This window comes from Gobio gobio, assembly GCF_949357685.1.
Source record: "Gobio gobio genome assembly, chromosome: 12".
Taxonomy (NCBI): domain Eukaryota; kingdom Metazoa; phylum Chordata; class Actinopteri; order Cypriniformes; family Gobionidae; genus Gobio; species Gobio gobio.
Genome location: NC_137105.1, coordinates 52117604 through 52141816, shown reverse-complemented (window position 1 = coordinate 52141816; position 24213 = coordinate 52117604). Strand labels below are relative to the sequence as shown.

Genomic DNA, 24213 nt, shown 5'->3' with positions numbered 1-24213 from the left:
TCACAACTTTCTAGCAATAATGTTACCCAATCGAACCAATGGCTTACACAACCCTTGAAGGCACAGTGTGTAGTATTTATGAGCATCTCTTGACAGAAATGCAATATAATATGCATAACTATGTTTTCAGTGGCGTATAAAGACCTTACATAATGAGCTGTTAGGTTTTTATTACCTTAGAATGAGCCGTTTCTATCTACACACATCGCGGGTCCCTTACGGTGAAGCCGCCATTTTGTGTCACCATGTTTCTACAGTGGCCCTAAACGGACAAACTTCTCTACAGAGTCTACTCTCTGCTCTCTCTCAGATGACATATTTGTCCTGTGTCTGCCACCGTAGCTTCTCTATGTGCTTCGAAAGGGAGGGGTGAGCGTGAAGTTACACTCATAGTCACCGCAGGCAGAAAACAAAAGAATAGGAAGAATCATCAGCAAAACTTGAAATGACTCGTACTGAACGCAATCAAATATTAGTGTCACTTTCACTTCATATCTGGTGAAGACGTCAGTCAGGGATGAAAATATTGATTTCGAAGATAGTTTTGAGAATATGTTTGGGATGGCGAATATGAGGCAGATGCTGAATGAGCTCTGACGAGGACAGTGATGATGGTATAAAACATCTGCTCAAACTGAACCAAACTCTAAAAGATAACTAACACTGTGTCTACACCGGACACAAGCGGTGTGTTTGATTGGAGAAACTTTCATGGATTTAAGGGTTAAAGTCGGGCATGCGCTCTTTTCTTTTCTATTATGTCTGAGTGAAATATATGCACTCACCTAAAGGATTATTAGGAACACCTGTTCAATTTCTCATTAATGCAATTATCTAATCAACCAATCACATGGCAGTTGCTTCAATGTATTTAGGGGTGTGGTCCTGGTCAAGACAATCTCCTGAACTCCACACTGAATGTCGGAATGGGAAAGAAAGGGGATTTAAGCAATTTTGAGCGTGGCATGGTTGTTGGTGCCAGACGGGCCGGTCTGAGTATTTCACAATCTGCTCAGTTACTGGGATTTTCACGCACAACCATTTCTAGGGTTTACAAAGAATGGTGTGAAAAGGGAAAAATATCCAGTATGCAGCAGTCCTGTGGGTGAAAATGCGTGGAGAATTTGGCGTAAACAGAATGAGAACATGGATCCATCATGCCTTGTTACCACTGTGCAGGCTGGTGGTGGTGGTGTAATGGTGTGGGGGATGTTTTCTTGGCACACTTTAGGCCCCTTAGTGCCAATTGGGCATGGTTTAAATGCCACGGCCTACCTGAGCATTGTTTCTGACCATGTCCATCCCTTTATGAGCACCATGTCCCCATCCTCTGATGGCTACTTCCAGCAGGATAATGCACCGTCACAAAGCTCCAATCATTTCAAATTGGTTTCTTGAACATGACAATGAGTTCACTGAACTAAAATGGCCCCCACAGACACCAGATCTCAACCCAATAGAGCATCTTTGGGATGTGGTGGAACGGGAGCTTCGTGCCTTGGATGTGCATCCCACAAATCTCCATCAACTGCAAGATGCTCTCCTATCAATATGGGCCAACATTTCTAAAGAATGCTTTCAGCACCTTGTTGAGTCAATGCCACGTAGAATTAAGGCAGTTCTGAAGGCGAAAGGGGGTCAAACACAGTATTAGTGTGTGTTCCTATTAATCCTTTAGGTGAGTGTATAAATAGGGCGGAGCTTGATTTTGTCCGTGGGGAATTGATTGGGTGGTTGGATTGTAGATATTAGATGTTGATCCACACATGCACACACACACACAAACACACACGCACACAGAGCCTGTCCACCCATCATGCCATCCGTTTACCCCTGTGCCAGGGCGGTATGCCCCTCGAGGGCAGCCCCCTCTGCTTTCCCATCTCTGGACGTGTTGTATGGGAACCTGTTGGACGGGTCTCCGGGTCTCCCTGCGGGCGTGAGCCGGCCGTATGAGGTCACACCTGCGGCCCACGTATCCGGCCCGACAGATGCACCTGCCCTCAGAGTCACAGCGCTGGGACACGGAGCCCCGAGCGCTGCACTGACACGGCATACACAACTGAGACTCACCGTCCCACCAACAATTCGGCTGAACACACACACACAGGGGTTGAGGCAGAGACAGAGAGATGAATGCACTGCTGTGGATCTTTACTGGCACAGTGAAAGAAATGTGCCACCAACAATGACAGCATTCGATGTTGTTTACCCACCAAACACTCGTCACACCGGCGTCCGACCACATGTTGGCGACACTGGCACTGCCCGTTCTCCTGATGGCACAGCTCCGAAACTGACCCGTTACTGTGACACTGACACTCTATACAGACAAAGAGAGACAATTTTTCACATTAGACATTTTTAAATCCCACAACTTCCTGGTTTAAACTTGATTTTGAATCCCAGACGTTTGATTTTGACCACACCATATGAAATGAAGCAAGCACTCTTTCACAGTCATGTTTCATACGGGAGTGTGTTCCGCCTCTGGCGATTATACAGTAACAGCTGAAATTAAAAACCAGTGAGATTATTCAACATCCCATGACCCGTTTGCATGCTAATCAGTGCACTGTGTGTGCAAAACAATCAAACTGAATGACCGTCTCCTGCTTCAGATGTCAGTGTGTGTGTGTGTGTGTGTGTGTGTGTGTGTGTGTGTGTGTGTGTGTGTGTGTGTGTGTGTGTGTGTGTGTGTGTGTGTGTGTGTGTGTGTGTGTGTGTGTGTGTGTGTGTGTGACCGTGGGCTGCAGGAGGACAGATTGCATTTCAATATAATGCACACACACTCTCTGAGCACAGATGGTGCTGCGTGAGGCCAGTTGGAGGGGAATCTGTGTGTGTTGTCCTTGAGGGTAGACGGCCTGAGCTTGATACTGGATCAACTCACCTCACACACACACACACACACACACACACATCTGCCATACAGGCTGCTTGGAAGTGCACAATTTAATTTCTACAAAAATTGACACATTAACAACTTTTAAAGTGACAAGCAAATATGGCATTTAAAGAAAGGAAGCAAAACATCCTGGCTTATAGCATCGCTTAACATAGGGCGACATATACACCGATCAGGCATAACATTATGACCAGGTGAGGTGAATAACAATGATGATCTCTTCATCTCCTGTTAGTGGGTGGGATATTTTAGGCAGCAAGTGAACATTTTGTCCTCAGAGTTGATGTGTCAGAAGCAGGAAAAATGGGCAAGCGTAAGGATTTGAGTGAGTTTGACAAGGGCCAGATTGTGACGGCTAGACGACTGGGTCAGAGCATCTCCAAAACTGCAGCTCTTGTGGGGTGTTCCCGGTCTGCAGTGGCCAGTCTCTATCAAAAGTGCTCAGAGGAAGAACCAGTGGAGAACCGGCCACAGGGTCATGGCCGGCCAAGGAGGGTTGGGCGGAAAACCCTAAAGCCCTTATATGGAGAATTGAGCGGAAAGCCCTTATATGGGGATGGTTTGGTTGGAAAGCCCTTATATGGAGATGGGTTGGGCAGAAAGCCCTTATATGGGGGATGGTTTGGTTGGAAAGCCCTTATATGGAGATGGGTTGGGCAGAAAGCCTTATATGGGGGATGGTTTGGTTGGAAAGCCCTTTTATGCAGATGGGTTGGGCGGAAAGCCCTTATATGGAGATGGATGTGGGTGTGTTTTAGGCAAATGACTAGCCTCGTGCACGCTGCCGCTCATTTAGAATACTCCAAATTCACTAACATCAGAACGAGGTTAAGAACAAATTCATGTGCGTACAAACGTTTTGTGAATCAGGCGGAGATTTTTCATGAGAAGTTCTCCTGAGCGTACAAATATGAAAGAATCCACGCAATTATTAGTGAATGAGATCCAGTAAGATTAGGGAAAAATGCCCTTTATAAAGGTAAAAATAACATATATGCAGATTTAAATATGTAATAGCTGACAGAACACTGATGAGAATATATTGCAGTTTTCTTTTACCTGGACAAGCACATGACAAGGCTTAATGTCGAGCCTGTATTTTGTATTTATATCTCCTCTTATATTTGATACTGACACAAAGGAGAGAGCACAGGCCTACAGAAAGATTGTATTAGCTTTGCACAGAATGATTTTAATCAGCATTTTAGTGTTCATAACAGAGCGCTCTCTCAGCTTATTATATTTTACTGATTGTCAACTGATAAGATTTTGTAGGCTTTGCATACATGTGCCCCCCTTGAAAGCCCCAAACCACATTTTTAAACACCTGGATACTCGTCACCATGTCTGTCAAGCTCAAAAAGAAGAAGGAGAAAAGCTGTGAAAATATAGCATATCTCTATCCCTGACATTCCCATCCGAATGGGATTCGTTTTCTCAGAGGAAAGACGAGACAGCTGAAAAACACTAGGCACAGAAAAACAGACGTGTTTGATTCAGGTAGGATTAAAATCACAACGTACGTCTGCGAAACATGGATTTATCTGATGTCCCCTGGGAAAACTAGTCCCTTCTGAATGGGGAGACTGTCAACATCATTTTTAATGAAATATAGCGGCATATTTTTTCCCTCTGTATGGAGACTTACATGTGTAATGGATTATTGGATAAGAAAACAAGTAGGACATGAACCTGGTTATTTATTAGATGTTAAAATGTGGTTTGGCTCTCAGAAATGAATGTGAGTTTGAATGAAAGCGGACGGGTTAATGTTTAAAGGGTTAAAATACAGTTATGACTCATAATCCACTAGATCGTAGTTGTAGACCATTACATTTCTGTATTTTTATGAAAATGCACTTTGATTGGCTTGCTATTAGTTACTGAAAACAAATTAAATTAGACCTATATAATTCAATAATATTTTAATATTATGTTTTTGTCATGAAATATATACTTTGAAGGTGTAAATGTTATTCAGTACAGTATTCAGTTTCAATAGAAGTACATATTCATCAAAATAATACTTGAGTATAGGAAGTAACCTCAAATATTACTCAACATTTGTATACACTCAAACTGCTTAGAGTTAAATGTACACCGATCAGGCATAACATTATGACCTAATAGGGCCCTATCTTGCACCCAGCGCAATTGACTTTGTACACCGACGCATGTGTCATTCCTATTTTGCACCCGCGCAAAGCGCGCTTTTCCCTCCACAGAAGCACGTCGCTAAACTAGTGAATGAACTTGCGCTCCCTGGGCGGTTCAGCGCAAAAAAGGAGGCGTGTTCCGGCGCAAACAATCCCTGGTGCTATTTTGCTGTTCCATTAAACAATTGCGCCACTGACCAGAAAAAACCTAGTCTAAAGTCAGTGGCGCGTTGCGCGTTGTTCATTATGCTATTTTAAGGGCGCATGCTTGACCATAATGTATAGCGTGCACAACGCGCATACACTTTGCTCATGTAATCTACACAGATGCAACAGTTATTTTTGCAAATCATAAATTGTTACACTAAAAAAATATTAACACATGAGATGACGGAAATCATTGTGGTGTGCCACGAAGATGTGAAAAAATAGGCATAAATCTAGCTTACAAATGATTCAGGCTAATTGTAATAATTAAGGATAAGACCTGTTTGCCCAATAGTGGCAAGACATATATGTATATAAGGACATCTGACAAATTGGTTTGTCCGTCAAGAACCAGGAAAAAAAATCGACTGAAAAACTGAAAAAACTGAAAGACTGAAAAAAAAAAGACTGTGAAATCACCTTTACCATAATGTACAACATTACAACTTCACTTCTCTGTCTTTCACTGCTCTTACAAGCACATCAGTCTCCTCGGCTGTGAACCGCTCCTGGCGTGCGCCTGGTAAATACGCCATAATAATAGCAATCCATAATGGAACTTGCGCACCTGCTTTTAAAGGGAATGTTGGATGACGCTCGGATTGGTTTATTCACGTTACGCCCAAACCACACCTATGAATAATGAAGCTACTTCAGACCAACCCATTTTAGATTTGCGCCGGGCGCAAGAGCCATTTATCCCGCCGGGAAAATAGCAACAGCGCCGAGACCCGCCCACAAAGTTACTTGCGCTTCGCGTTTTTACACTTGCGTTTCAGATCGTTAAAATAGGGCCCATAATGTGTTGGTCCCCCTTTTGCTGACCCGTCGAGGCATGGACTCCTCAAGACCCCTGAAGGTGTGCTGTGGTATCTGGCACCAAGATGTTAGCAGCAGATACTTTAAGTCCTGTAAGGGGTCAGCATGGGCACCCTGACTGGTCAGCGGCTATGCCGCCCCATACACAACAAACTGAGATGCTCTGTGTATTCTGACACCTTTCTATCAGAACCAGCATTAACTTCTTGAGCAGTTTGAGCTCCAGTAGCTCGTCAGTTTGATCGGACCACACGGGCATCAATGAGCCTCGGGCCGGTTCTCCACTGGTCCTTCATGACCCTGTGGCCGGTTCTCCACTGGTCCTTCATGACCCTGTGGCCGGTTCTCCACTGGTCCTTCATGACCCTGTGGCCGGTTCTCCACTGGTCCTTCATGACCCTGTGGCCGGTTCTCCACGGGTCCTTCATGACCCTGTGGCCGGTTCTCCACTGGTCCTTCATGACCCTGTGGCCGGTTCTCCACTGGTCCTTCATGACCCTGTGGCCGGTTCTCCACTGGTTCTCCATGACCCTGTGGCCGGTTCTCCACGGGTCCTTCATGACCCTGTGGCCGGTTCTCCACTGGTTCTTCATGACCCTGTGGCCGGTTCTCCACTGGTCCTTCATGACCCTGTGGCCGGTTCTCCACTGGTCCTTCATGACCCTGTGGCCGGTTCTCCACTGGTTCTCCATGACCCTGTGGCCGGTTCTCCACGGGTCCTTCATGACCCTGTGGCCGGTTCTCCACTGGTTCTCCATGACCCTGTGGCCGGTTCTCCACGGGTCCTTCATGACCCTGTGGCCGGTTCTCCACTGGTTCTCCATGACCCTGTGGCCGGTTCTCCACGGGTCCTTCATGACCCTGTGGCCGGTTCTCCACTGGTCCTCCATGAGCCTGTGGCCGGTTCTCCACTGGTTCTCCATGACCCTGTGGCTGGTTCTCCACTGGTCCTCCATGACCCTGTGGCCGGTTCTCCACTGGTTCTCCATGACCCTGTGGCCGGTTCTCCACTGGTTCTCCATGACCCTGTGGCCGGTTCTCCACTGGTTCTCCATGACCCTGTGGCCGGTTCTCCACGGGTCCTTCATGACCCTGTGGCCGGTTCTCCACTGGTTCTCCATGACCCTGTGGCTGGTTCTCCACTGGTCCTCCATGACCCTGTGGCCGGTTCTCCACTGGTCCTTCATGACCCTGTGGCCGGTTCTCCACTGGTCCTCCATGACCCTGTGGCCGGTTCTCCACTGGTCCTTCATGACCCTGTGGCCGGTTCTCCACTGGTTCTCCATGACCCTGTGGCTGGTTCTCCACTGGTCCTCCATGACCCTGTGGCCGGTTCTCCACTGCTTGCCCATTTTTCCTGCTTCTAACACATCAACTCTGAGGACAAAATGTTCACTTTCTGCCTAATATATCCCACCCACTAACAGGAGATGAAGAGATCATCCTAATGTTATGCCTGATTGGTGAATAATAAATTATTATCTACTATCAACCGCCACTTACACTAAATGTAATAAAATCAGAATCATTCTCACATTTTGGTGAATCCCTAGTTATTTTTTTATTATTTATGTTTTAATCGACTACTTGTCCAGACTGAGTTAAAAAAAACCTCCCTGGTATGCCCCAGCCCAATTTAACCCCTGCTAGTATCTGTGATGAAAGACATCTTTTTAAAGATCAAAACCGTTGGTTTTAGACATCACATTTTGTTGTTACCTAAAACAATGAAACTCAGCTCCTTCACTCACCTTGGCAGTTCTTGGCTATGAGGGCATCTCCAAAGTATCCATCATCACACCTTTCACAGTCCGGCCCTCCGTATCCCTCACGACAGCGCAGGCAGGCTCCAGTCACCGGGTCGCAGCTCAGCGCTTCCGTATGGTCCAGGTTACCGTTACACATACACGGCTGACAGGAGCCTCCAGGAACGTTGGGACGCCCGAAATAGCCATTAGCACACCTGAGCTCATCAAGAGTGGAGAGAATGCATACTTCAGAGATGCGTAGTCAAAATACTGCAAAGAAACACACTTCAGGCCTTCAGCAGTCACACAAAACTGGAGAATTTAACCCTCTCTTTCCACTCACATTATAACAAAATGTATGCCTAAAGGAGTCATGGATTGAAAAATCTTTTGACACATAATAGGTCATCAGACTATAAGAATATCCTGTAAATTTCACAACCTTGTTAGTCCAAAAACAGCTTTTATTGTCCCCAAGCCCAGAGAGCGACTGGTTGTGAATGAGCCTGTAATAGATGGAGAAACAGCGCCTCTGCAGAAGAAGATCAACGCCCACTTCATCATCACAACTCTGGCGCCGCCCACTGGAGTGTTAGTGAGATGCCCCGCCCACTGGAGTGTTAGTGAGATGACGAGGAGAGCTGAACGGACACTAATAACATTCCCTTCCAGAGGATCCTAATGCTGGGAATGAGCTGATTTATTCTCATCAGTGTGAATGTCTCCGCTGAGCATTATTTATTTGTGTTCGCTACATTTCACTGTGGATTTTTTGGGAAATCAGTCGCAGTTTCAGCATTTACAGACTTTTACCATATGGACTCGACAGTAACGCCACAACATGTCAGTGACCGTGTTAATGCTAACGCCTGATCTGAGATAAGTGATTTCTGATATGATGATCTTTATCTGTGTTAGTGAATCAAACCAGTGACTCAACGCTCAACTACACATCGTTTCTCTTAGTAGATGAAAATAATCTGTATATATATAGAAATCGACCAAAGAACAATCACTGGAGCTGTCAATCAAACAGAGCGAGTTTATCAGTGACTGAGTTCAGGATTCGCACCAAAACTCCTTATTTACATTGACTTTGCACTGTTAGTTATGATGAACGCATTCGTTAGTGAGCAGAAATCATACTAACATAATAAGTGCACCCCAGGAAACATAAAACAATTCAGTTCATGACCCCTTTAAATAAATTTCTCCCATGCATGTGTTTTATTAATTGCTATGCAGACATGTACTGTAATTATCAGCCAGCTTGAGGTCCTGTGTGGGTTTGTTTTGAGATAATGAACAACTGACTGAACATTTATGTAAAGTATGATGCATATATTTAACTTCGAGCTTGACGTAGGTGCAATGCATTAGCAGTCAATTTGTCATTTGTACATTTCAGATCAGATCAGAGGTCGCTTTAGCCGCTTGACTCGACTCTGAGCTGAGACAGATACAGAGAATAGCTGGGGTAAAGTGGGATGAATGGACACACTTAAGGAAAGCAATTAAGTATATTGCATTTCCAGACATGTATTGTTTGTCTTTTAAAGGAGCTGTGTACACCGGCTCCATTACAGTCCGTCTGATGAACAACCCTCTTTTGATCATGAAAAGAGCACCCGAGACTTTTCTGGCCAAAACAAAGCGCAGACGATGCGAATGTGAGAGAGATATAAGGGGAAGAGACGCTATCACCTCCTCCGCGCGCTTCGCCCACCCGCTCTTCTTATCTGCCGTCGGTGCGTTCGGATCCTATATCTCTACTGAAGCAACTTGTGCTGCCGGCTGATAAACATGCAGTCTATCCACTCCCTTCATGTTAAATGGATTCCTCTGCGCTTATCTGCACACGACTGCGCTATCTGCATGATGGCGGAAAGAGAAAGTAATCACCGTGTTTCACTCGCGCTCAGCGGATTCCACGAGCCACCCTAGACTTATTAATTGAATATGGCATTGCTTGTGACTGTCTTCAGGCCTAGCGGCAGAATCTAGCTGGAGATTTCAACATTTAAACAAAGTCTTAGATCTCACAATAACTTTACAAGACATAATATCCCTTCAACAGTGCAAATGCTCGTGTTTGGATTGGTGTATTCATATACAGTAATATCTGCATTTATACAGTAGTTTGTGTTACTGTATGTCAAGCCAGATTGCAAAGTGTCATTTTGACCAAACTGCTTGTCATGGTACTAGCCATTTAACACGATTAATTGATTTCAAGTTGCTTTGGTAGGAAATTGATTCCTAAGCACTTGATTGCAATATGGACAATGGGAATTATTCAAAGAGATCTGTTCACATTTGCTCTGATACGATTTTTCCCATTAAGGCCATATTTCTCAATGCAAAACTGCGATGGAACTGAGATGGTGGTCCAGTGGTTTAAACCATGGAACTGATACTCAGAAGGTTGCTGGTTCGATCACCACCAGTGTGTGACTTTACTCCATGTTGCTCCGGGGGATTGTCCCTGTAATAAGGGCACTGTAAGTCGCTTTGGATAAAAGTGTCTGCCAAATGCATAAATGTAAATGTAAAGAAGCGAATAGACATTCTGCAGCGTGATTCATGCGAATGAGGCGGCGCGAATGACACAATGTGTTTTGAGTGTTTGATGCGTGAAATGCGCGAGTTGAAAAATCTGAACTTTGGCAGATATTCGTGCCGCGTTAACCAATCAGGAGCTTGCTCTAGTAGTGACAACAATGAGCGGACAATCATATGGGGATATCCGGAGCTATCCGATACATCTTCATACTTTATAGAAACAGGAATAAAAAGGATCTTGCTTGGAAGAAAGTGAGTGAGGAGGTCGGACAGTCTGGTGAGTTGTAAAAAACGCTCTTTACTCAATTTGAGCTATATATGTATATATATACATATACACTCACCTAAAGGATTATTAGGAACACATACTAATACTGCGCCTTCAGAACTGCCTTAATTCTACGTGGCATTGATTCAAGGTGCTGAAAGCATTCTTTAGAAATGTTGGCCCATATTGATAGGAGAGCATCTTGCAGTTGATGGAGATTTGTGGGATGCACATCCAGGGCACGAAGCTCCCGTTCCACCACATCCCAAAGATGCTCTATTGGGTTGAGATCTGGTGTCTGTGGGGGCCATTTTAGTTCAGTGAACTCATTGTCATGTTCAAGAAACCAATTTGAAATGATTGGAGCTTGTGACGGTGCATTATCCTGCTGGAAGTAGCCATCAGAGGATGGGGACATGGTGGTCATAAAGGGATGGACATGGTCAGAAACAATGCTCAGGTAGGCCGTGGCATTTACAGGTCCCATGGCATGGCATTTTTCTATTATTTTATAATGTTTCCTGAGGTGTACTTATATTGTTAGTATGATTTTTACATCATAAAATGTCATAATTTAGAAATAAAAGGCATTTTTTCTATACTGCTGTTTGCCCTGTGGCTGAATGCCCTGCTTCAAGAGGCGTGTCTGCTGTGAGACTTCAGTAAAAACGGCCACTGTTGTGATTGGCTGACATCTTTGCATTTTAAATGAGCGGAGGGGGCGTGGTTTAACAAGGTCTACGAGGCACGAGCAGGCACGAGCTGCTGCCAGAGAGACGGATGGACCGGAGTTCACTTTACATCAGTTCTCAGCATGTCTGAACTGTAGTAGTTACTGCATATACTTCAGGTTATTAGTTTATTTCTAGTCGGAGGGACTGTCACTCATGTCAGAAAGTTAGTAACTTTAGTAAATTATGGATCAGCGCTGACTGGAGACGCGAACCGTTTAGAACGATTCAGTCCGATTTGGTGAACTGATTCGGTTCACTAAAAAGAACCGGTTCAAAAGAATGATTCGTTCCCGAACCGGACATCACGGAGACAGAGCGATTGCTAACAAAGTTATTTATAGTAACTACTGAGTTATGAGAGTTTATTGTGTTTGTATCTGAGAGTTCTGAATAAACACGAGTCCCAGTCACGTCAAGTCCGTCTTCATCATTATTACCAACTTTGTAACACATGCAAAGTACCATTACAGCTGTCGAGACGAACGAGTTACGAGTAAGTGTTGATAATAGCATTATTTTTAGACATGTTCCTATCATATGAAAAGCGTCAGTGACGCGCATTGAGTACACAGCGCAAACAAAGACACAACAGCAGTAATCGAATGTAATCCAGTGTATTGTGGGGATAGCTGGCTAGCCTAGCCGGATACGCTCACGCTTACCCCCCGTCTGCTTTATCTCGCGCCGCGTAAGGCGCCTCCGCTGTGGGCCAGATGCAGTACTGGGGGTCGGGGATGTTGAAGGCCCACCGGACAGCCGGAGCTTCGGCGTGTGTGAGGTTTATCTGTAAAGATGTGGCTCTCTATGTTGAGCAGAAACGACTGTATGCACATTTTAGAACAGATAGACGCGACGAGGACGTACAAAAACACTGACTCACAAGATAGAAAACACGAAAACACCGTTCTGTCGGGAGAGAGAGAAGCCGCAGTGTGTGCACGAATAATAAATAATTAGCTACACATAAGAAATCACTGATCACAGATCAGAAGGAACTGAAAAAAGACTTCTGTTTTCATTTGTACATCCAAACACTGAGAAACTGCCAGCGTTCACTCGTTCACAACCCATGATCTCTCTCGCGTTTGCATGGGCGTGGCAGATTCTCTGGGCGGAGGAAAGGGAGGAAACCGTTCCTGCTTGGACGTCAAACCAGGAGACTTCAGGATTGGCTAGTCTGGCCTGTCATTTTCTCAAAGGCAGAGAAATACAGCCAGAACTCGGGTTTACACCCATCAACACTTTTTATCCACTTGGGGACAATATTCAGGCTAGGGGAACTCATCTTAATGTTGAAAAACCTCATAAAATGAAAATTTCATGCCATGGGACCTTTAAACGATGCCCAATTGGTACTAAGGGGCCTAAAGTGTGCTAAGAAAACATCCCCCACACCATTACACCACCACCACCAGCCTGCACAGTGGTAACAAGGCATGATGGATCCATGTTCTCATTCTGTTTACGCCAAATTCTGACTCTACCATCTGAATGTCTCAACAGAAATCGAGACTCATCAGACCAGGCAACATTTTTCCAGTCTTCAACTGTCCAATTTTGGTGAGCTTGTGCAAATTGTAGCCTTTTTTTCCTATTTGTAGTGGAGATGAGTGGTACCCGGTGGGGTCTTCTGCTGTTGTAGCCCATCCGCCTCAAGGTTGTGTGTGTTGTGGCTTCACAAATGCTTTGCTGCAGACCTCGGTTGTAACGAGTGGTTATTTCAGTCAAAGTTGCTCTTCTATCAGCTTGAATCAGTCGGCCCATTCTCCTCTGACCTCTAGCATCAACAAGGCATTTTCTCCCACAGGACTGCCGCATACTGGATGTGTTTCCCTTTTCACACCATTCTTTGTAAACCCTAGAAATGGTTGTGCGTGAAAATCCCAGTAACTGAGCAGATTGTGAAATACTCAGACCGGCCCGTCTGGCACCAACAACCATGCCACGTTAAAAATGGCTTAAATCCCCTTTCTTTCCCATTCTGACATTCAGTGTGGAGTTCAGGAGATTGTCTTGACCAGGACCACACCCCTAAATGCATTGAAGCAACTGCCATGTGATTGGTTGATTAGATAATTGCATTAATGAGAAATTGAACAGGTGTTCCTAATAATGCTTTAGGTGAGTGCATATACACACATATTGAGACTACAAGATAGCTAAAGTCAGCAAATTGAGCTTATTCGCCGTATTTTAAAACAATCAATGTCAGCCATTTCACATCGAGACTGGAGCAGAAGCAAAAGCCCCTTACATCGTGAATTCACGTCTGTTGTGAAGTGAATGTCACGCGTGAATGAAGCGAGTAAACTCAAAATGTTCAAGCGTCCAACTACGCGCGAATAGCACGATATATTTGCGCAAGTCACGTCTGGAGTGAACCCACAGTAAGGCTTATGGAACCAGATTTTGATGCGATCGACCCGGGTTCGAATCCGCCTTATGCCGAGCTTGCTCTTCTCCCTTTACCCATCACATCGGAAAGGCATTTACTTTCAATAAAAATTAAGAAAATGTTCTAAAAAATGGAAATAAAGTGCCTAATGAAATGTTTAATAATAATAAAAGCATGCATTGGGTCGGGTTAGGGAGGGCTTTTATTGTCCCATTAAGGCGGCATCCATTTATTAATTTTATTTATTTATGTATTTGGCAGACGCTTTTATCCAAAGCGACTTACAGTGCCCTTATTACAGGGACAATCCCCCGGAGCAACATGGAGTAAAGAGCCTTACTCAAGGACACACTGGTGGTGACCGCTGGGATCGAACCAACAACCTTCTGCGTATCAGTTCCATGGTTTAACCCACTGGACCACCATCTCATCTCATCTCATCCATTTAATAATTTTAATAAATATAATCATGTACACTCTATGTTATTATTGCATCCTGTCAATGTACAACAACACTGAGGTGCAAATAGTGTGTATCTGTCAAAATAAAGTATAAATAGCATCTAATTACTGTCTACACATATTGCAAAGAACTACTTTTACATGGTGTAAATTGAATATATCACTATTTTCACTTAGTAAATAGCATCTACAGCTATTTTAGGGTGAACTATCTCTTTAAGTAACAGTATCTCCACCTACTGTTCCAAAAAAATACATAATCCCACCCCATTCCCAGGACACACTGCCTCCTCTGCGCTGTTTCGGGACCCTTTACAGGGTAACTGAGCACTGAAGGCTGGCTCTTCCTGTCCGTCTGGAGCCAGCTCATCATTTCTCCTGTCGTTAGCTCTGCTGTGAAAGAGCCATCTTAAGCACTGATGACTCGGGCCAGGTGTCTTTAACCCAGGCCATATATACACCGCCAAGTTCCTGTCTGTCTGCACACCAGGGAACAATTATTAAAAAAGAAAAAAAACCTGGGACTGCTCCAAACTCTTATTTCCTTCCTCTCTTCACCCTTCACCCTCAGCCTGCTCTCTCTGGCTCGCTGTTTCAGGTGTCGCTGGGCACGCAGGGCCAAACTAAACATAAGCACTCTATTTCAGAGCCGGACCAGGCGCCATGGAGGGACTGAGCTGAATGAGGTCAGTGGAAGACTGAGCGGGCTGGAGAGAGAGTTTTGCTGTCGTGGGTCAGTGATTGTTAAACTGAAGAGACCCCTCTTCAATCACTAAGCCCATTACTGTTACTGCACACTCGGAGCAAGCTTACAACACACTCCACAACAAACACATACACAGTGTGTGAATGAAGCCGGGATGATAGATATTACACCTGTTTTACAGGTTTAACTGAAAAGGACATATTGCAGGAAAACAGCTTATTTTTTCTGTTTGCACGCTGCTTTCTCTCTCTCTTTGAAAAACGGTCGTCCCTCGTCTCTTAAAGGGATCGTTCACCCCAAAAATGAAAAATAGCCTATGATTTACTCACCCTCAAGTCATCCGAGGTGTATATGACATTCTTCTTTCAGACGAATAAAATCTGAGTTATATTAAAAATGTTCTGGCTAATCTAAGCTTTATAATTGCAGTAATAGTTGCTCTACTTTTGAAGTCCATAAAAAGTGCATCTGTCCGTCATATAACTGCTCCACGCGGCTCTGGGGTGTTAATAAAGGCCTTCTGAAGCGAATCGATGTGTTTGTGTAAGAAAAATATCCATATTTATAAATGTATTTCATTTTTTTCTATGGCTCTGCATCAGCCGTCCCCGTGTCATAACTTCCGGCGAATAAGGTCAAAATACCAGCGCGATCATAGATATATACATACACTCCTCATTAGTTCCTGCGCAGATTGGTCGAATGAGGCATCTACGCATATATATCTTTGGTCACGCCAGTATTTTGACATTATTCACCGGAAGTTATGCCGTTGGGAATACTAGATGACATTCGTCTGATAAGAGGTACAAAAATAACATAAATACTGTTGGGTTTCTCACAGAAACCGATCGTTTCGTGTCTTAAGACATCAATGTGTCGCCACGAGCCGCATGGTTTAATAAGTCTATGTGTTTTTACTCTCATTGCTCTCATACTCTAAAATATCCCCATTGACATCATTATACGACTATCACACTGCAACAGTTGAAGTTAAAAATCTTCATTTGTGTTCTACATAAGAAAAAAAGACACCTACATCTTGGAGGCCTTGGGGGTAGGCAGATAAACATAAACATTTTGTTTTTGGGTGAACTATCCCTTTAATGAGACATGGGTGTGTTTTGGTCGTAACGTGCAATAAACCAATCAGAGTCTCATCTCCCTTTCCCTTTAAAAGCCAGAACTGAACTGAACTGAACTGAGGCTCTCTCTCTATAAAATGATTTCTGGTGTCATACATGGTTTTAAATGCATGTGTAATTTAGATCATTGATTTGTATTAGCAGTCCTTGAGCATGCCTCTTAAGAAGAGTGAGATGTTTCAATATTGAAGGAAGCACTTGCTGCTCATCTTTATTCTATGTGCGCTAATAAAACAAGCTTTACATGTGTTGATGGCACTCAGTGTGGCTCTACAGATATTGGATACTGTTTCTTTGATTTGCTTAGATGAAAATTGCCAAAGGGATCTGGGGTTGAAAATGATGAATGTCTCATATTCTGCAACGGTTTCTGCTCGAAGAGCACTGTGGTTTACTGCTGGCCAAGGATGTAAGCACAGATTTAGGATTTGTTTGGGGATTCAACCACTGAAAATCACATATTTGTTGAATACTGGAACTTACGTTTCCTAGTCAATGTGTATGGTGGTTACGATCCAGTTGGTAAATGTTGAGTTTTTAAAGGGTTAGTTCACCCAAAAATGAAAATAATGTCATTTATTCCTCACCCCCATGCCGTTCCACACCCGTAAGACCTCCGTTCATCTTCAGAACACAAATGAAGATATTTGTGTTGAAATCCGAAGGCTCAGTGAGGCCTGCAGGGAGCCATTAATGTACTAAAAACATATTTAAATCAGTTCATGTGAGTACAGTGGTTCAATATTAATATTATAAAGTGAAGATAATTTTGGTGCGCCAAAAAACCCAGAAATAACGACTTATATAGTGATAACAGATTTCAAAACACTTCTTCATGAAGCTTCGGAACGTATCGAATCAGCGAGTTGATTCAGTGGTTCGGAGTGTATTGAATCAGCGAATCGATTCAGCGGTTCGGAGCTTATCGAATCAGTGAGTCGATTCAGCGGTTCGGAGCGTATCGAATCAGCGAGTCGATTCAGCGGTTCGGAGCGTATCGAATCAGCGAGTCGATTCAGCGGTTCGGAGCGTATCGAATCAGCGAGTCGATTCAGCGGTTCGGAGCGAGTCGATTCAGCGGTTCGGAGCGTATCGAATCAGCGAGTCGATTCAGTGGTTCGTAGCATATCGAATCAGCGAGTCGTTTCAGCGGTTTGGAGCATATCGAATCAGCGAGTCGATTCAGCGGTTCGGAGCGTATCCAATCAGCGAGTCGATTCAGCAGGTCAGAGCGTATCGAATCAGCAAGTCGATTCAGCAGGTCAGAGCGTATCGAATCAGCAAGTCAATTCTGCGGTATCGAATCAGAGTCGATTCAGTGGTTCGGAGTGTATCGAATCAGCGAGTTGATTCAGCGGTTCGGAGCATATCGAATCAGCGAGTCGATTCAGAGGTTCGTAGTGTATTGAATCAGCGATTCAATTCAGCATTCTGAGCGTATCGAATCAGCGAGCCGATTCAGCGGTTCGGAGCGCATCGAATCAGCAAGTCGATTCAGCGGTTCGGAGCGTATCGAATCAGCGAGTTGATTCAGCGGTTCGGAGCGTATCCAATCAGCGAGTCGATTCAGCGGTTCAGAGCCTATCGAATCAGCGAGTCGATTCAGTGGTCCAGAGCGTATCGAATCAGCGAGTCGATTCAGCGGTTTGGAGTGTATCGAATCAGCGAGTCGATTCAGCGGTTCGGAGCGTATGAATCAGTGAGTTGATTCAGTAGTTCGGCGCGCCAAAGTCACGTGATTTCAGCAGTTTGGCGGTTTGACACGTGATCCGAATCATGATTCGACTTGCTGATTCGATACACTCCGAAGCTTCATGAAGCAGTGTTTTGAAATCGGTTATCACTATATAAGTCGTTATTTAGTGTTTTTTTGGCGCACCAAAAATATTATCGTCGCTTTATAATATTAATATTGGACCACTGTACTCACATGGACTGATTTAAGTATGTGTTTAGTACATTAATGGATCTTGAGAGTGTAAATTGCTTTGCTCCCTATGCAGGCCTCACTGAGCCTTCGGATTTCAACAAAAATATCTTAATTTGTGTTCTGAAGATGAACGGAAGTCTTACGGGTGTGGAACGGCATGAGGGTGAGGAATACATGACATTACTTTCATTTTTGGGTGAACTAACCCTTTAAGTTTCTTTTAGATATCACCTTTATCTCAGATGTTCCTCCTAAAATTCCATTGGAGACTCAACTAAAAAAGGCACATATAAGACAGTAGTTGGCTCAGGTAGATCGTAGAAACCAATGGCACCAAAGGCCTCTACGATGTACTTGAGCATACAATGCTTTTGGGAAAAGCAGACCCAAGAATTTAAAATGGTCTTCCAGTTCATACGGAGATCTCTGCCTTGGCATTGCAGACTTGAATCATATGAGGCATTCTTGAGATCTCCTTTGAGGGACGTGAGAATAATCAAGTCAAGTCACCTTTATTTATATACAGTCAAACCAAAATGTATTCAGACACCTTCAACATTTCTCACATTATCACTGTTTATTCGCTATAGTTTAGAAAATGGTAATAAAATATGACAAGAACAAATTCATCTTGATAATGATGTAACGGATTACAATCAACCAATCAACTGTTAAATTTAAGAACACAATTAGATAATACCAATTTAGGTCGACCAATGAACAATCAATGCTTCATTTAGTTCAGTCTGTGGTGTCAAAGGTCACATTAGTAATTAAATAACAAGCAAAACATGGTCAGCTCAAAGTGTCTGAATCATTTGGTCCCATATTGTATTGGTAGTCACTGTATGAAGAATTGTTGGGTATAATAGGTCCCAGTTTACTTTATTTTACTCTCCTCACTTACACAAATTAACTATAGTGTCCTGCACACACTACTGAAACATTATATCTGTGTCTGAATCATGTTTGATTTGACTGTAGCAGTTCAATTCTCATGTGGTGTCAAACTAAGCAAGCCAAAGGCGACAAATGCGACAGTGGCGAGGAACCCAAAATCCATCAGGTCACAGAATGGAGAACAAAACCTTGGGAGAAACCAGGCTCTGGCCATGAACGAACTGTGTGATTATGACTCAGGCAACATTAGGTCAGAAGTCAGATTGGATCAGGACAGTGAGAATATTTATCCAGTTCCATCTGGTTGATGAACCATGAGAAGCAACAGTCTCTATCCATTTGATCTCCCTTTATATGGTTTCCCTGTTGGACGGCCTCGACACAATACGTTTTTAGGAACACGTTTTAAGAGCGACGTGCGCCGCCTGACTGAGTTTGTGTGTAGTATGTCCTTCACATCTCTTTCAGCGTGTCTCTCAGGGGACAGGCTGGGTTTGAGCTCCGTCTGAGCGCTGATGGATCGGTCCCATCTCGCCCCATTACCGTGCGTCTGTCCCTGGCTTTTCCCAGAACGAGAAACCTTTCCATTAACTCTCTTTCTCTCCTTTCGCTTGTCCTCCATGACACACCTTCAGCTCCCCGGTTTCTGTTCTCTCCACCACGTTTTCTGCTAATGGCTCAGCGTGGAGAGCTTTGGTGCCAGCTAGCGTGCACCAGCACTGGCACCGCACCAGTCCCTCTCCATCTGTTTCAGGGGTGGGGTCACAGAAGAGCCGAGACCTTTCTTCCACCTAGACGCCGCACTCCACAACACCACTGTGATTTAGTCTGCGCACAGAGCTGGAGTGACTGCCAAACGCAATCCACCCAGAATGCAGCATATGCTAATGCTAACCCATCAGCATACCAACCTTCAGAGAACGAGAGAGAACGCGCCCACTGGGGGAACGCGAAGGGTTGAGAAAGAGAAATAAACAGAGCGACTGATGGAATATTTCGCATGATAGATGAGCTGAGTGATTTCTGATGCTAATGAAATTAAGACGGTGGCATCAGTGCCAGAGTTGTGCTCGATTGCATTTGTGGGCACTTTACGCTGACCACAGGGGATTAAGCCATTTGCTCCAACTTATTCCAGATTTTTATTTCATATCACACTGGGACAGAGATCCATATGGCCTAGAGATTAAGATTTGTTTGACTAGTCTACTCAAACACATTACAGGCTCAAAAAACATATGGTGTTGTTCAGCATTTCACACACACGCTGACACAGAAAAAACAAGGGTTAAAATATAGCAGCAATTATCGGTGCCAAGCACAAAGAACACGACAAGTCATGACTGCATGTCTGGGAGCATCAGACCAACTGCAACAATGAGCAATTTAAAGCATATTAAGAGGATTTGGGGCAAATTGCCTGATCATATACAATCACTTGTAATGTGATTTAATAGTTTATAACGTTTGACCATTAGGTGGCGCTGCAATGAAACTGATGTGGTGTAGGCGAAGTGAGGTGACAATGACACGTGCAAAGTTTGGCGTCAAAGTGCCAAAGCATTGCAGAGATACAGAGTCATTTTGGCGTCATGCCTCTATAGGAAAATGGTTTCATCTATCGACACAAAATCTATAACTTTTTGTCGGCACGGTCTGAAGATGATCTGATGCGAATTTGGTGAAAATCAGACAAACGGACTAGGAGGAGTTTGAAAAAGTACTTTTTTAAAGAAAATCAAAATGGCAGACAGAAATTTCCACTATGGTATCTGTGTTCTCGGCAAGACCCGGTTTCATTACAATAGGATAATTGAATCCAAAATTTTGTAAATTTTATTATAACTTTTGACCACAAGGCAGCGCTGCCCCGAAACTTTTTGAGTACCGTCAAGGCATGGTGTCGAAGACACATCCCAAGTTCCGTAACGATAGGCCAATGCGTTCATAAAATCAGAGGCGTCGCTATAGGGCACGCAAGGCAGGCACTTGCCTGGGGCCCCGCATTTTGAGGGGGCCCCCGAGGGCTGATCATTTAAACAATCAGAAATTGTAATATAAACATGCAGCGACATCTCTGCATCCCCCTTAGTGGCCCCTCCTCTCTCGTTATGCTGGTAATGCTTTCGCCACCTCGCATCGGCCGCCTTCTTCAAACTGTAGAAAATGCAGGATTTGATTTGTTAAGCATGAAAAGAACTTATCCGTCTGGCTTGGCCGCTCGCTCTAATGTTAACCTAGATAAATATGCGTTATTATTCGGCACATATCCAAGTGTTTGTGTGGAGTGTGGAAGTTGAAGTATAGCGCGCTTACATGATATGAAGGCGCCGGCGCGGTCACTGGCGTTTTTTCCTGACAGTGAAAACAACTTAAAATACTCCATAATTTATGGTCATACAAATAAGAGTAATACATAATTTATTTGTATTTGTGTAAACTCACAATAACAACAAATTGTTAAAAATAGTTCAAATAAAGAAAGCAAACAGGACGCGCGCTTTCTTTCGTCCTATACTTGTCTGCAGCACATCTCCTAAATGAACCGAAACTAATGTGTGCCTCACATATATATGAGAAATATATCTAGCCTATAGAAAGCTTGAAATGTCGAACAAATTAAAATCGAAAACAAATATTTTCTGGTTATGTAATCCGTATGAAAAGTGCATTTCTCTCTAAAGGCGTGTCCACTGCAGAGAGGCGGCAGAGTCATCTCTCCAGCTGACACTGACTCAGAAAATACTAGTTTAATAATAAACAAATAAAATGGCTCTGTGTTATTTTTTCCGACACATTTATAATCATTACTTTTGCCGGTGCTTTTCGCAAGCTTTAAGCGTGCGCGCCGCTTCCATGCACACAGTATATATATATTTAAGCAGACTAATTAAATTAGCCTAACATAAATGTGCATTATTTAATTAGTAGGCTAATAAGTATATCCAGCTCTTCTACATTAAATTAGTTTGAGTTAACATAGGCTAGTTGATAAACTAATAAAATAAAGTGATTCACAAAATTAAAATGATAACCATATATTTCTATATGTCGGAGAATTGCTTGTTCCTGTCAGCACCACACAAAACACCGTTTTTAAGGTGACAATTGGTTATAAATATGAAGGTTGTACTGTATTTTGAAGATATTGTATTGTATCTTCTATTATGAAGATGAAGATTGACATTTTGTTAATTAAACAAAAAGCACTTTATTTAATAATTTTTTAAAAATTTTGTTATAAAAATAAAAAAAATTGGGTTTTGTTATGTGTTTTGACTTAATTTGTATGTTGTAAAATTAGATATCCAAGATATATTTAAAATATATCTTGCCTCATTGATTCATTTTCCCTGGAGCCCCCACTCAATGTTGGTTCGCCTCTGCGTAAAATCTAGCATTTTATGACAAAATTCAAAATGGCCGATATGGAAAAAAATTGGGTATCGACTCTGCATGCCGCACCAAATCTAAAGAGACGTGATTTTTGTGCTCAATCATTCAGAAGTTATAAGCAAAAATGTTTTTCATATCTCCGGACCACTATGTGGCAGGCGCTGAAACTGTGCAGGTCTCCTCAGGTCATGGTTGTCATAACACACACCAAGTTTGGTCAGAATACACTAAAGCGTTGTGGAGATATAGCCTCACGTCCATTTTGTTGGGCACTTCGTCAAATTTGTTCGGGTTTAATTTGAGAACGGTTTGACGAATCGACTTGAATCGATGTATTTGTCAACATAGTCTGTCGATGATCTGGTCCAAATTTTATTTGGCAACCGCCTAGGAGAAGTTCAAAAAAGTATGCTTTTTGGAAAGTTCAAAATGGCGGAAAAATTTTAATGATGGAAAATGACGACTCGTCTTGGAATCAGCCAAGGAATCAGAGAAAAAGTTGTGGCGCTACAGCGATTGAGTTAGAGACTCCAAATTTGCAATGGTGACAGTTCACACAGTCCTCTACCTGTGTGCCAAATTTCACAACTTTCCCGCTAGCCGTTCTATGGGCGGCCATAGACTTCCAGAGGGGAAGAAGAAGAAGAAGAAGAACAAGAAGAACGCCAACGGGTATAATAGGTGCTCAGCACCTTTGGTGCGTATGCCCTAATGAGAATGGCTATACAGTAGAGGACAGACACATAGTGCAAAATCACATCATATATAGTAGGTACTAGGGCTGGGTATTGACACAAATTTCACAATTCGATTAGATTTCGAGTCACAAGCTTGCAAATTCGATTGATTTTGATTTGATTTGATTCGATTCAATATAGATTATTTTGGATATATATCAGGTACAATACATGGCAAATATCCTCAAGGAAAACAAATCTCTTAACTAATGCTGTAAACTATGGGAGTCAGTTTTAGCCTACTATAATATTGAAGGTAATAAATAACTGATTTCTATACAAACACTTAAAATTGTTTATAATAATAAAGTTATAATATTAACTGTCATAAAAAACTTGCCAGATTTATTCATACATGCATTGAATATTGAAGAACATTAAACATTAAAATGTATAGCCTATGTAATATGGTGCATATATTTAGCAAAATGCTCATCTAGAGTTAATTTTTAAGTTTAGTTTATGGACATTTTTTAGTTTATGGACACTGGATGTGTGAATGTGACGTTAGAACCTGTCACATATTTCGGTAAGTTGTACTCTATCTTTTTACACACTTTCAGATGCTCATTCATGTTTACTTACGCTGTAACTGGTCTAACTTTTTTCATATCAATAGTAACAAAGCACAAAGATTATTGCGATTTATTGGATGGGAGGCTCTACAATGGTCTGTTCATTCATGCAGTGAAAGCAGGATAACTAATCGATTATTGGGATTTAAGAATCTATATCGGTTTGTAAAAATGAGAATCGATTAAATTCGAGAAATCTATATTTTTTTACCCACCCCTTGGTACAAACATACTTTGCCACCATTAAAAGAGTGGCAAAGTTGCGTTGCTTCACCGCCATTCACAAATGTATGTCTCATTGGATAGTAAAGTGTCCATTGTATGCGCACTTCAGAATTTAGTAGTTGGTCATTTGGGAACTTTCGCCGATAAATACTATAAATGTGGACATACTGCTGCAGGAGTCGCCCTTCTAAGGTGGCATCCCAACTGAAATGGGAGCACAAAAGTGACTGATTTCATGAGTGATTCCTACATGAGCAGCTGTAACGCTTACGCATTAGAGCATCAGAGCATTAGGGCATGACGTTAGCCACGCCAAGGTCATGAGTTCAATTCCCAGGGA

General features: G+C 43.0%; 1 protein-coding gene across 1 annotated transcript in view; it reads right to left on the bottom strand.

Moving 5' to 3' along the window:
- lama2 (laminin, alpha 2) overlaps positions 1 to 24213 on the bottom strand; it is a 149735-nt gene that overhangs the window by 101061 nt on the left and 24461 nt on the right. The window contains exons 6-8 of the mRNA XM_079831286.1: positions 7842 to 8053; positions 2217 to 2323; positions 1832 to 2092 (exon numbers count right to left, since the gene is read on the bottom strand). Of these exons, the coding sequence (XP_079687412.1) occupies positions 1832 to 2092; positions 2217 to 2323; positions 7842 to 8053 (580 nt within the window). The remainder of the gene's footprint in view (positions 1 to 1831; positions 2093 to 2216; positions 2324 to 7841; positions 8054 to 24213) is intronic.